The sequence below is a fragment of the Perca fluviatilis genome, chromosome 19, assembly GCF_010015445.1.
Source record: "Perca fluviatilis chromosome 19, GENO_Pfluv_1.0, whole genome shotgun sequence".
Lineage (NCBI taxonomy): Eukaryota > Metazoa > Chordata > Actinopteri > Perciformes > Percidae > Perca > Perca fluviatilis.
The window spans coordinates 20,309,527-20,323,995 of NC_053130.1; the positions used below are offsets into that span (position 1 = coordinate 20,309,527).

Below are 14,469 nucleotides of genomic sequence, written 5' to 3' on the forward strand. Positions count from 1 at the left end.
TCTGTCGTCCCTTAGTGTCAGTGTCAACTTACTTTATCCATCAAGTGCTCTCTTAGATTCAGCTGCTGCCTTCATCACGGTTGCTCAGTGCCACTCTGATTGTACTTTCAACACGTCGATGACGCATAAAAAAATGATTTAGTTATTTTTTTTCCCTTTTCAATAGCATACTCAATAAAAACATTCTTTCCTTTTTTTCATTGTATTTTTACCCATTTCCTTGGAGTCTTGGAGGATATTTAGACGGCATGTTCATATTATTTTCCATTTTGTATTTCAGACTCAGCTGCTTTTTAATGGTGCACTGGTTTCTACCGCCTCCCTCCAACTTAGAGCTTCCAGCTATTTCCTGGAAGGTGCAGTGCCTATATATAGACTGGATCAGGGACAATGATATTTAAGATTCTCACCTAAATGTCACAGTCAATGAGTTTGACAAAGTTCACCCCTCACCTAGATGAGAGACACTCTTGAAGACACTCTTGGTGGGTTCACATTATTCTGCTCTGCAGACATTTAGAGAACACTTTGTGTCAGTTGGGGTCTTGTCCTCCACCCAGGGGATGTGACATAATAAAGGGCGAAAATTCAGTGCTCCAGCTCAACTTGATGAAATCTTATCTGTGCCACCGCTTTTGCTTCCTGCCTTGCCTGCGCTGGCAGAATGCCTGCAGTGTGTGCCAGACGAGAGTCCCAGGGCTTCCTGGGCAGAAGGGAGAGAAGGGGTCCCTTGGAGCGCAAGGAGTCGAAGGCATGGTGGGAGAAAAGGTACAAGTAACTCATCAGCATGGCAAGCTATTTGGAACAGATGCTGTAAACATGTTAATCTGACCATGCCACTTTACATTACATGACACTTATTAAATGTACTCTTGGGGTTGCTTATTAAGTACTTTGAGAGCGCTTACACTCATATTAATTGTGTACTCCTATCCTAAACAGGGCGATCCAGGTGTAAGAGGTCCCATGGGTAACCCTGGAAAAGAAGGCCCAAAGGTAGGCAAGGAAATATCAGGCATAACTCAGTATACTCAGTAGACAATAAAACACATTTTGTAATGTAATTGTTTGTGTAGATCTAAATGAATTATTCAGCTTCTCAGCATGGCAAAATAGTATGTAACACAGAAAGCCTCATTCTATGATACTATTTATTAAAATGTGTGTTTAATTTAATATATAGAGATTTACATTGGCATACGCTTTTCATAAATCGCCTTTTGGATTATCTTTGAAAGCCTAACCAGCTGTTCTACAACTCATATTATTCTGCACACTCTTATGTGCTCGCTGCAGAAGTTGTTGCTATGGATACAGTGTTTCACTGCGTGTGCTGTAAGAGGGAAAGAGATATTTTGAAGTTTTACACCCATCAGCCTTTAGTTTTAGGACTTTTCATGTTTGGTGAAAAACTCTTTTTCCTCCCTTGTTGCTTCTGCCTCCCTTGCAGGGAGTAAAAGGAGAGAGAGGAGTCCCAGGCCCCATAGGAGATAAAGGTGATGAGGTGAGTGAAAAAAGGTTTAATCTAAACAAATGAATCCGGTAGTAGTAACCATACGGAAGTCACTGTGACAATGAGAGGTAGGTTTTTTAAAAGGATGTAAATATATTGTAATGTCTGCCTCATCTTCAAGCCTGTCTACTCTAAAAGTCTGTTTTCAAAAGAAGCTATCAAAAGCTATCCACAGTGCTGCGTGTGCACTATTCCCACTATGCACTTTATAAAGAACGAAGTGTGTGCGCGCGTGTGTGTGCTAATTAAAAAACAAGCCACTCTTTAGAGGAGCTGAGAAGCATTTCAGAGGTCAACTTTCAGCATTGAAGTGCAATGGCAGGAGATTTGCACAGGCAGGCAGACTTGTTACTGGATTTTATAGGCTCAATAAAAACATGTTTTATAGCCCTGTTGAATTTTTTTTTCCCTTTAAATGATAAAAGAAATCACTGAGATACATACATGCAATGCATCTCTAAAATACAACAAACAGTACAGAAATTCCTTGTCTAAACAAATGAATAAAGATGCGGCATATACATACACAATGGCATGTTTCACATCTGCATAATCAAAGGTGCTACAAAGATTGAACTGAAACATTTGAACATAATCACAGGAGTAATTGCAGTGAATGGAAAAGTTTTCCCATTCATCCTCTACAGTATTGTTGCAAGCTCTATGTGCTGTATTCATAGAAAGCTGGTCTACTTAGGTAGTATCTGCTTAGTGTGTCCTGAACAGCCAGTAATACAGCAGGGCCAGATGCCCACATCACCTATTTCTCGCCATATATGGAAGTTTTACGAATGGACTGACTGTAATTAATGTTTAACTTTGCACCCATGAGAACACAGCTGTAAAGTTGTATACTTTTGTCCAATGTTACTGTAAAATATGAATGTAAATATTCTGTTTCAAAAGAGACATTATTTTGAAAAATGGTGATCCAATTTGTCTTCTCCAGGGGACTGCAGGAGTACCAGGACTTCCTGGGGTGACCGGTCGTACAGGGGCCCCGGTAAGACACCTGCCGTTCACATGATCTGATTATATACAGAATCTCTTTCATTGTAGAAAAATAACACAAATTATCTTTTTACAGTGACTTTATCTCAACATGTGTGAGGCTTTTTTCTAAGGTTTATGCCTAAAACAGGATGCTGTTCTGTTTGCAGGGGCTTATGGGTAGACCCGGGCCAATGGGCCAACTAGGAGGAAAAGGAGAAAAAGTAAGGTGTTATCATATAAACATGTATCTTTAAAATGTAGGTAGTGTATGTCTTCCTGTGCTTTATATACCGTAAACAGTGGATCAACGTGTGCACTATATAACTTTAAACTCTGTTTGCTAATTTGCATGCAAAGTATTCAGATATGATTAGCTGAAGAATACCATGGCCCAAAGCCTGTAATAAGTGCATGGTTTTGACAGGCAGTAGTAACTTTTCTTTACATTTCCCCCCTCAAAATGTAGTTTTATCATACATTTTAAAGATTGATTTATAAAATGGAAAACAAAATGGCTCCAGTTCCTATAATAAATATGATAAATACTTTTTTTGTAATACTAAATAATTCAAGGCTTTTCATCATTGCTATATGCATCAAAGTGTAGGAAGCCAGATCTTTTAAAGGAATCTTAGATATATTTTTTTTCTCAGGGTTGGCGAATGAGGTTCCATATCATGGTATTACATTAGCATGGGCATTGTGCTTGACAAACATTTCCATTTCCACAGACATATTTAACAATTCTCATGGTTTGTGTTTGGCAGGGAAATGAAGGACCCCCAGGCAGGCCAGGGCTTCCAGGGCCTCCGGTAAGTTCCTCCAGCCTCAACAAGAGCCAGATGCTGATACGTCTCAAAACCTCTGTTAAGGTCATAGTTTCAAGTTTGCCCTAAATGTACACTTAAATAAATTTTATGGTAATTTTGTTACACAATGTAGCCTTCTTCGTTCTTAAGGCGCTGACACACTAAGCCGATAATCGGAGGTCAGTGACTCGTCCGTCCGAGGGGCTGTTGGCGTTCATTTTGGCCGACCTGACTTGTTCAGTCGGAGGCAGGGCAGTCGGGACTCACCCGGAAGTAGCGAGTGGAATGAGCGTGACTAGAGTCTCTCAAAATCTGACGAAAATCTTTTAAACTGACCTTTGTTGATCTGAAATGAAGACAGATTCAGCAACTAGACGGCCTATTTCAGTGAACTATTTTAGTACAATATGAGATCGTATTCTGAACAAGCCGCCATGACAGTCTGGCTTTGAATTTCCGGAAAAAACAAACCCATGTGACGCGTTTGTCCAATCAGCTGCCGGTTTTCATATTATTAACAAAATATTTAATCATCTTGCTTTTCTCTGCACTATCCAAAGATCTTCTTTTCCCACGATCAAGTAAATATTAGAGCCAAAACCTTGCCTTGGCATCTGTTCCTACAGAAATGACCATCAGTGCACATATTTTAGCCAGTCTAACAGTATTTGGTGTAACAAGAAAAACATAACTGACAAACAAGCTCAAATATGATGAAATTGTGGCGACCTGCTCACTAGCATTGAATCATGCTCGTACCCTTTAAAAGGCTAGTGAGTAAGCACTTCCAAAGGCAAATCTATAATTCATCAGCTGTCCCCTTGATCCTGCCGTGCCCCCCCACACACACCCTGGTCTCATAAACTGCAGTCTGGGAGGACAGGGGATGGCTCGGTGGCCTGAAAAGGGCACAGGCATACACTTGCTTCTAAATGAGAATCTTCACTCCTTCTACATTTACAATAGCTGCCCTCTACCAATCTATCATGGGAAAAACATTCTTTTATGTCCTAATACTACCTAAGAAGACTAGATTACCTAGTTCTAATACCCAAATCTCTTTTAATCACTGTGCTCTTTTGTATTTCTGAAATACTCTCGTATTCTGAATTGCCACTAGCTCAAGGATTATTAAGTCTACTGTTCTCTATTTTTCCTCTTCTTTTCACTTCTCACTCTCTCGCACACTCTTTCCCTCTCTTTGTGTAATCACCAAATGAGCTATTGATCTCTCCCATGTAGCTTTTAAGGGCTTAACAGTGTATAACTGCTCCAGACCTACTGTACAGTTCTCTGTAAAGACTCTGGATGCCTAAAACCCAACAGAACAGTTAGAAGATGATTTACTGTTGATTGTGTTTCAGGGTGTACCCAGTGTGGAGGGCAATGGGATGAGCAGTCTGTACAAGCTGCAGGTAAAGACTTCTCAAATGACTTTGACTCAGCGATAATGTCATTGTGATCCATTGTGTGCACGTCGTAGTGCCTTCAATCATATTGTGTTTAAAATGAGTTTGACCCACATTCCAAAATAATGTGTATATAGTCATAACATAAAAAAAAATGTCTTTTCAGAGTGGTGGAGCTATTTTAGGACCCCCTGGAGCTCCTGGCGCTCCGGTAAGCATAATCATCATGCTTGAAGCAAAATCCTTTACGGTTTACTGTGGAGACACACTAGCACACAGGCACCTTGATACTGTATGAGCCGCAGAGCCTGAGAGAGCTGAATAACAAATAACCTGACCAGCCCTCCAGTGTTATCTCGGCTTCTGAGGTCCTATCACAGTCAATCACGTTCATTGAGAGCTGATTGTTGGTGAAAGCTAAGAGGCTTCCTGATTCTCAAACAGGTGTTTCTGACCCACCCCCCCGAGGGCACACAACATTATTGATATGCAAAATGGACTTAGAAGTTCAGTTGCTCCGTACGGTGCCATGCTGAAGTGACCCGATTTGCTTATCAGCTCCCCCCTGCTCTGCCTTATCAGACAGTTTGTAATCTTGTCCAGTGTCCTGGGAGACATTCATTCACAGGCCCTGCAGGGATCCATCCTCCACAACAGACACTAAGCGTGGTAACAAAAAATAGACACTCCAGTATCCCCAGTGCACAATGCATATGAACCACAGCTCATTGATGTACTGCATCAATCACAGCCCCACAACCAATACAAGAGCATCTTCATCAGTGTTAAGAGGGAGAAGAGCCCAAATGTATCAATTATTCCTTGTTTTTATAATGTGGAAAAATGCTAGAAATGCTAGAAATTCTTCAAATTCTTTGAAAATGTAAACATGCATGACCATTGTTTGTAAAGCATGTGTGATAAACAGACTGGATTATATGATCCTGATCGTTTTAAATCTTGCTTAGGAAAGACCACAGTCTCACCAGTGTCATATAACACAATGTAATCATGAGTTACAGACAAAAGATTGCGAGACAAGAGAAGCAATGATATATGCTATGAATTTCAATGACACTAACATACAGTAGCCACGTCATTTCAGACGATATTTATGATTTGTATGGTAGCGGTTGTTGCATTCATGGGAGTAATCTGTCCTCTCTCTCTCTCTCTCTCTCTCTCTCTCTCTCTTTCTCTCTCTCTCTCTCTCTCTCTCTCTCTCTCTCTCTCTCTCTCTCTTTTAAGGGTCCCAAAGGAGATGAAGGACTTGCAGTGAGTTGAAGCTTTTCATTATTGAATATATTTTTCATGAAATGTTTCTCTATTTTTTGGGCAGCACAAAAAAGTCAGAGTTTTTTCAGTTGCCTTCTATCAATGTATCTGGGGTTTTCTACAACATAAGTCAATAGACCTTCAAGCTTAAGCACTTAACCACTCTCAATAGAACTCCAACACAGCGAAAGAATGATCATGTCTCCAGAAAATAAGAAACTGTTGTATTGTCTTGCCAATGGGAACCTATGAACTCTCTCTGCACTTTGAATGCCACCCCCCCCATATTGACGGCTGAAAACAATCCACGCAGACATGGAAACAATTTGATGCTCCTGCCATCAACTTAAATTCTTTTTTTCTCACAGGGCCAATTGCATTTTTTATTGTTTTGTTGCAAAGTGATTTTTCACCAGGATGTTAATTTGACATTTTAATAAATTGTGTGAGCGGCTCCAGTGCTGTGGTGGAATTGCCACAATCCGTCTCACAGCTGATCCTCTGGCTGGCCCACTCTCCCCTTAGTCGCAATCGCTTATTCATGACAATCTACATGTGTGACAATTACCTGCACAATCCGTCTATGTCAGCACCGGTCGCCCCACCATTCTGTGTAATGGCATTTCTCCATGGACGCTTGAGCAAGATGAGGTAGATAGAGGCCATCACTTGCTCAAACGCTGGGAATGGGTCTCTATTTTTAGTGCAGAAGGCAAGTCTGATTGTGATTGTCAAATGGGGCTCTTTTTTTATCCCATCTATAGCCTACAAGGTGTGACAGCATGTGTCATAGATCATTTAATACAATAAACCCAGGTTGAGGTATTGTCCTCTTAGGATTGTCTTCATATTGACATATGAAGGGTTGTATTAATATGTTGTATATCAAGAGGAGAGATGAAAATGTGGGAAATCTTGGCTCCTGCAGAATTTAATTTATTTGCCTTCTTATGTAGCTTTTATCTTTACAGTATTTGCTTGTTTATGCGTAATGTTTACTGACAGTCTTATGATGATACCTTTTACCTTCCAGTGGCTCATCGCCAAACCCATTCTCCTATTGAGGACTGTGAGCATCATTCTTGAATGCAGAAAGGGGGAACTAACCACCCATAGTCCATATCAGTAGTGACTTTTTTGTCTTGACACAGCAGGTGGTGTGTTTTTCTGTCATAGGGGGACCCAGGGGCCATGGGATTACCCGGGCTTGAAGGGCTACCCGGTGCCAAGGTAAGCAACAGTATCGGCCCAGAGAGATGTCCCATCTGCCATGACCTAACCTAATTACAAAGTGAGGGAGTACTTTCTATGTTCTTAATTCTCAGTACAGAACATTTAAAGAGTTTATTTTTGAAATGAGATATCCAGTTTAAAAAAAGAAGCTTTCTGTACAAGTCAACTTCAGAATTCAATCACTTTTTTTTAAATATTGACTGAAGGAATTTTAGGTTGAGCTCTTTGAACTGGATGTACAGTAATACCACAGCAATGTGGAGCCAAATGTAATAGTTAATAGTTAACCATCTGCACAACAAACTGCTACTATTGGACACATTTTCCATAATGGAACAAAGCTACCCCTGCATGAAACTAAATCTGTAAATTAAAAAAAAAAGGAAAGGAAGGACAAGTACGTGTGAGTAAGTGTGCGTTCAGGGGTGGAACATTCCAGTTTCTGTGACATTCAGTCATTTATCCTTTAGTGGAATACTGTCAAAGGTGTGACATGAAAAGTGTTTGCTGTTGAAATAGTAAAAAGACTTAAGTTTAAAAGAAGGTTGTTTATCGTAACTCCCTATTTGTGGTTTTTTTAAGTAGAGACTTGTGTTTTTAAGTGTTTAAGCCTATTTGCATTGCATTTGTCCAAACGGTGAGAAGCCCCAGAGCATCCATTACACCCAGGTTTAGGCAGTTTCTGTTATCAGTGTCCATGTGTCAGCTTGACAATGATTTATGTGTATTCTTTATGTTATGTGTTTGTCATCTATCTGACACGTCTTTAATGTTTCCTTCAGGGTGATATTGGTTTGCCTGGTCCACCTGGTATACTAGGTCCTCCTGTAAGTATTACGAATAATTTATTCCGACTCACACTGCTCCTTGATGAATCATCTGTGCTGTTTAAGTCTGCTGCTGGCAAAAAGTTGATGATGTTTCATAAAGCACAAAGAATACCAGCCTTTAACAACAGAAGTGCCATAACACAACACTACTTCGATTAACCTCGGATAGATACAGTACCTGCGGCCTGTTCAGTGGATATTTCTGTGAAGCTATAGTAGACTGCTTGGTTTATTATAAACAGGAGGTAGCTTTAGATATGACACCAATGAGGACCTGTCAAACACAGTCTGTTCTTTTCCTATGTTGCGATTGACAGGGAAAGCCCGGCCCTCGCGGAGAGCCAGGGATCCCAGGAGAGCCGGTGAGCCTCAGCCTCTAACTCTCTTTGAGCTGTCAATCCACGTGTCATTCCTTTGTCACTGCCGACTGACACATTGGCTGTCTCTGTTCTCTGACAGGGTGAGAGGGGGCCACTCGGAGAGACAGGATTCCCAGGGCCCGAGGGACCCCAAGGTGTTCCTGTAAGGATGCTACATGAATTCTGTTGCTCTACCCTATATAATCACTACTAGCTGTTGCCAATGCACCTTCCAGTAATGTCCAGGCGGCAAAAAAAACAGCAGGTTGTTTTACCTTTATTTGGGAAAACATGATTCAAGGACAATATGGGGGAAAAAATGTATGTTAGCGATCACTTGTCCTGTAGATGAGGGGAGGATTACAATCCTCTATGTAATTACCATCAGAGATAGTTTCAGAGTTTCTGTAATTTTCCCTGTAAGCGCACAATGGAAGAGTGTTCGCACAGCAATCAGGATCATTATCCCTTGGTTGAGATATCTCATTAACTGTGGAGATTACTAGGAGTGCAACAGTGCTGATCCAATCGAAGGTGGGAGCTGATACAAAATGTCTTTGTTTGTGTTGCACTCCTTGAGCAGGGGAGACCTGGAAAAGATGGAACTCCTGGATACAAGGTGAGATGTGCGAACGCGTTGCAAATCCCCTTATAGAAAGTGCTTTACATCAGCCGAGCTACAGAAAGATGGCACAGCAGATTTTTATCCCCCAAAGCTTAAGCATTCTGAGTGCATTAAACCTATTTGCATATTTGAGATTATAACGATAAAAACTAAATGAAATCCTGCTGATTTAAGGCTTTGTTGACTTTTAGTCTTTTTTTACCCTAATTATACCGTTAATGCTTTCAGGCAATGATAAAATGTTTGTAATAGAGGGCAGTAGACACTTAGATTAAATATGCATTTTCCTGCCTGATGAACCTGGCTAAAATTGAAACAAATACTGCAGCTTTTAGGTGACTGATCGAATCTATTATACACTATTTACTGCATAATAACACAGAATGGGCTCACAGCATGCAGAACAGATCTGCTTTGAATAGCCATTACTAACACATTATACAGTCTAATACCAAACTGGTTTGACTATGAGTATTGCTTTGTTTTGTTGTCTGATTTACAATATTCTTTTCACCATAATGACAACTCCAACAGTTTATTGTTTTCTTGTTATTAGTATTAGTTAATATTCTTCCACCAAAATCTCAGCAATGCATGAAGCCATTCTACAGTTGTATCCTCATGTCCTTCTGCAGTAGTGCCTGCCTTTTTGGTGGGACAACAGTGCCATCTAGCAGGTGGCATTGCTCCTCTACCCAGACACCTTGCACACTGCTTTGAGGTTTAATGTAATGCTCATGGAAGCACATTTCAGTGGGTAAGATGATAGATTTAAGCCTCCCGTCAGGCATTGGGGAATACAGAGTACTGCAGATTAAAGCAGGCAGGGGAGAACAGCATCACAAAGAGATGCCCGTTTTAAAAGCACATCATGCCAGATTGTCTTTTGCATGGCTCCTGTAATCCAGCAGGAAATTGATACAAAGATTCTCCCAGGGGTATTGCTGTGGGCATGGTAAAGGGAAGCAATGAGGAGTGACAGGTAGAGATTGGAAGACACAAGATGTTGTGACATGAAGCCAGAGACAGGTATTTACTCTCCCAGCCCCTCCATACAGTAGAGACAGCTGGTGGGTACGCAGGCGTTTCTCAATCCAAACAGGAGTGATGCAGAGAAGCCGTGACATTGCAGAAGGTGAAACACTGTACAGGGAGATATTATACAAGCAATATACCTGAGCTGAGTAAGAAGCAATCACTGCACATCTGAAAAGTGTACATTTCTCAAAGTCAAGTAATTCAGGAAAAGCTTGCTCACAGTTTCTTTTTCTTCAGGCAACAGAACAGAAACTTTTGCAAATACTAGAGTAGATGGGAGCATTATGCCAATAGGGTGTTTGTAAATAACAGTAATCTCTGCTTCATGTACAGATTACAATAGTGGAGTGTTGTGTGCCCCTGCATGTTACTGAACATCAGTTCTTTTTGTATAAAGGGTGACAGCTTCAGGGTCAGCATCATTTCTTTTCCCAATTATTTAGATGTTACTCCTTTACCTTTCTTCTATAACAACAAAGACTAAACATGTTTATCTGTTTTTTTTCCTAAGGGATCTGCAGGTGCAACAGGGGACAGAGGATCCAAAGGAGAACGTGTAAGTAGCATCATCCCTGTTTTCCTAAAAAAATAAGCTGTTTTTAAGAGTCAGACTATAATGCATAAAAAGGTTCTGATGAATAGTAATGGAAGTCTTCACTTCAGCACAAATGTGACTAATCCCCACAAACACATAAGCACTAGATAAAGGCATTTAACGCTCAGTGCAGTTTCCTATTGTATTTGCAAGGCAAAATTAAAGAGCTCTGTTACACTTACGCAGTAATCTATTGCAAATAGAGGATGCAAAATGAGGCTTTTAGCTTTATTGTTGGCAACAGAACCTTGGGACAGGTGACTGACTGGACACATTAGGAGAAATAGGTCAGTGTGCACAGCATGTTAAGTGATACAGTTGGGTGAGTCAGGCTGTAAAATGACTGTGACTCTGATGCAGCTGATGCCAGCCAGGAAATGTAGTTTTCAGAACTCAACAGATCTAAACAATTTGGCCAGTACTGCATCATATATATATATATATATATATATATATATATATATATATATATATATATATATATATATATATATATATATATATATATATATATAGAGAGAGAGAGAGAGAGCTGAGAAATGTCTGGGCTTCTTTACTGCAGGGTGATCCAGGGATTCCTGGAGAAAGGGGTGTTCAAGGCGAGAGGGGTCGCTCAGGAGATCCTGGCCCCATTGGACAGATCGGACCTCCAGGCCAAAAAGGCGATCCTGGCCCTCCAGTAAATTTGGACAATGTAAACCTCTTGGTAAGTTGTAAAGACAAGGTCCTTAAGTTTGCAGATACCGACGATCAAACAAGAGATGATTAAAACCTGTATCAGCCTACTTCCTTTCTGAGCTTGTGTAACTAGTTCAGTTCTCGTTCCCTGTATGGAAAAAATGTGCCGCTACAGATTTCTGCATGAAACATCAAACAAGGCTGTGCAAGGGAGGTTGCTGTTCTCTTTCTGCTCAACGCTTTCCACTCCTCCTCATCCAGGCGCAACAGAAGGTCAGAGAGGGAGGGAGATGGAGACAGTGAAAAAGACAGAGAAAAAGACAGAGATATGTGGGCATGCCTAGAGCTCTGCAGAGCAGTGAAAACACCTCCGTGTGTCACAGACATTTTACACACACTGTACGCGGTCACAGCAGTTATATAACATTCACAGCAGAGATGGAAATTGTTTAGAAAGATTCAAGGTCCAGGGCTGCTATTGTTTGTCGTTGCTACACTGGAAAGCTCGAACAATGTTTGAGTGGCAGTGCATATATTGTTATATAATTTATGTTCCTTAATAATACATATATTCAGAGGCATACACAGCTGGTATGAAAAGCTACACTTTATTTCAGAAAGTAACACCAAGGAGTCTTTGTATAGAGTCAGAATATCTCATTTAACATTCCCTGACTGAATCCATTTTATTTCAAGCTGGATTTGTGGCGCATATGTGATATAATAATGCAAGGTGGGATTTCACTGAATAGTTAGAAAAGAAAAATGTCAGCAGTAATCCCTCCACCCCGCCCTTGTTTTCAACATAGGTTTCCACCGAGTTGTAGTGGAGGTCTTTGAGTTGAGATGCATGTCAGACATCAGTTAGATTTTCATGCAGTGATAACGACTGTATCTCATCTGCTGCCAATTCACTATGAATGAAAGATGTATTCTTCTCCGCTGCACACACAGGGTGATCCCAGCTTCATGGAAGAACTCAAAGTGTTTATCAGAACTGAAGTATTGAGGGTCTTCGAAGGTATACATATTTCTAAATTAAATTGTTCATGTTTTCTCGCTATCTTTATTCTCTGTTTCCATATTCCGCATTCTGAATGTGAATTTTGATTTTTCTTACTTTGTAGAGAAGCTATCAAGCACTGCCACGCTGCAGAAGACCCCTGCAGGGATCTTAGCTTCACAGGTCCACGGGCCTCCAGGAGCTCCCGGAAAGGACGGATTACCAGGCCCGCCAGGAGAGCCCGGACCTCCTGGTCCTCATGGTAAGAGCTCAGGCTGCCAGACTGAACTGTACGACGTTAACACCACCTCAGAAAAATAACCACTTCTGTTGAAATATGAATTAGAAATAACACTCTTAACTGCTCAGAACTACTGAAGACAATTAACCCTCTGTTGTCTGATGTAATTGTAATCTATGTATGTAGCCACACCATATGTGTACGCCTCGTTGGGGTATAAATACATTAATTAGTCAAATTGCCGTATGTTGTACCACACATTTAAAGCAGGCAGCATTTACTGCTGTAAACACACAGCTGCAGGTTGACTTGAACTATGCAGAGTGAACCGCAACATCCTTCAGTTAAAGATGTTCTTTCTGTACATAGAGTTGGGATGAAACATTGGAGCTGGATTGGGGTGGGGGCCACATGTATTTTGTAGGGATTCATGGGTATTTTTCTCTTGCTTAGACCCATATATCAATGCAGACTGAGGGGCGGGAAGCAGAGGCAAGGCCAGGAGTGTGGTGCACAGCGGCTCTCTGGGAAATATGAAGACAAACGAAGAATTGGCTGTGAATAAGAGAAACTATTATCAATGTGGACAGGAAAGAGCCCCAGTATTGATACCTCACTCCAGGAAAAAGAAAGCTTCTAAACTAGAAAAGGAGCATAGTCAGGGAAGAGGGTGGACATTCTTTATCAAACTGATTCAACTTTCTGACTGCTCATACAACACTAATGGTTTGCCGGTTAGGCTTTATACCTCAAACTTGCTTAGAATTGTATTGTGTCGCAGCAGAACTACGGTGTCTTAACTTTTGAAGAGGAGTGTGTTACGTGTTGGTGCAGATCAAAGCACCACTGCATTGGCCTTTCTCTTTGAGCTTTGTATCTACCTCACATTATTCAAGACCATTTACCCTTTAACCCACTGCTATAATATAAAATGCTGCTTTCATTCATGAGTAATGTAGTTATTATACTACGCGACTATAAATATCTGTGTTGTGTTTATGCCATTTGCATTACACATGTATTGGATTTTGGTTAGCTTGTTTTATTTTTTTATGCTTCCAAAGACTGTTTTATAGGTTATTCTTAGTGGAGCTTTGCAATAAATATTTATTGAAAACAAAGAGGAAAGTTTTTTTTTTTTCTTTGATAAATCAAAAATGCAACAACTTCTTAATTTTTTCTTTGTTGACTTGTGCCTCCACTCAGCTGGGGAGAGAGTTTGGGGTAATATATCCTCATTATTTCTTGTCATCCTCTGCTGGAGACTGTGCTCCTCTGGAATATCCAACTTGACTTCTTCCCTGATATGCCAAAATGAATTGTTTATGGAGAAAAATAACCCCTCTGTTGAATTCCTTTTTTTCTCATTGTTTGATTTCACATGGGTGAAAGTCTCAAGCTGTTTGAGAATACCCATAAGGACGCATACAGAACAACACTTTTTTGTTTGTTTTTTCCCTCCCCTATGTTGTAATTGAGTACTCATTTATCATTCTAGTCATCTTTTAAATTTGAGAGTGTAATGAAAAGACTCACTGATGTAATCCATTTTGTTTGAGTGTGTTTTTCATAAATAATTTTTGTTTTAACATTCATTTTTAATTTTGTATTTTGAGTGCATTCTGTATATTTATTAATACTGACTGAAAGAAAGTGTCTTTCATTATATCAGCCTGTAATCTCTGTGTTTGACAGCTGCTCTGCTTTGTGCTGTACAATATGGAAATATCAGTAAATATCCCACAGTAATTTGTCTTTGATGGAGCAGCTTTCTTCTTTTGTAAGGCATAGCATGAATACATAGATGTTGCTGTTAATACTGTTTACAACAGGTGCAGGACTGCAATCTTATCAATCAAGCATGAAAA

General features: G+C 40.3%; 1 protein-coding gene across 4 annotated transcripts in view; it reads left to right on the top strand.

Annotated features, from left to right (window-relative positions):
* LOC120548537 (collagen alpha-1(XIX) chain-like) overlaps positions 1–14,469 on the top strand; it is a 95,684-nt gene that overhangs the window by 74,988 nt on the left and 6,227 nt on the right. For 3 of the 4 annotated variants that reach the window (XM_039784841.1, XM_039784842.1, XM_039784843.1), the window contains 18 exons: positions 664–768; positions 943–996; positions 1,451–1,504; positions 2,463–2,516; positions 2,674–2,727; positions 3,274–3,318; positions 4,680–4,730; positions 4,891–4,935; positions 5,973–5,999; positions 7,176–7,229; positions 8,015–8,059; positions 8,380–8,424; positions 8,522–8,584; positions 9,005–9,040; positions 10,596–10,640; positions 11,242–11,385; positions 12,312–12,378; positions 12,485–12,622. In XM_039784841.1, the coding sequence (XP_039640775.1) occupies positions 664–768; positions 943–996; positions 1,451–1,504; positions 2,463–2,516; positions 2,674–2,727; positions 3,274–3,318; positions 4,680–4,730; positions 4,891–4,935; positions 5,973–5,999; positions 7,176–7,229; positions 8,015–8,059; positions 8,380–8,424; positions 8,522–8,584; positions 9,005–9,040; positions 10,596–10,640; positions 11,242–11,385; positions 12,312–12,378; positions 12,485–12,622 (1,126 nt within the window). Of the gene's footprint in view, positions 1–663; positions 769–942; positions 997–1,450; positions 1,505–2,462; positions 2,517–2,673; positions 2,728–3,273; positions 3,319–4,679; positions 4,731–4,890; positions 4,936–5,972; positions 6,000–7,175; positions 7,230–8,014; positions 8,060–8,379; positions 8,425–8,521; positions 8,585–9,004; positions 9,041–10,595; positions 10,641–11,241; positions 11,386–12,311; positions 12,379–12,484; positions 12,623–13,054; positions 14,351–14,469 lie in introns of those variants that run through there. The other variant, XM_039784844.1, reaches the window with a different exon arrangement.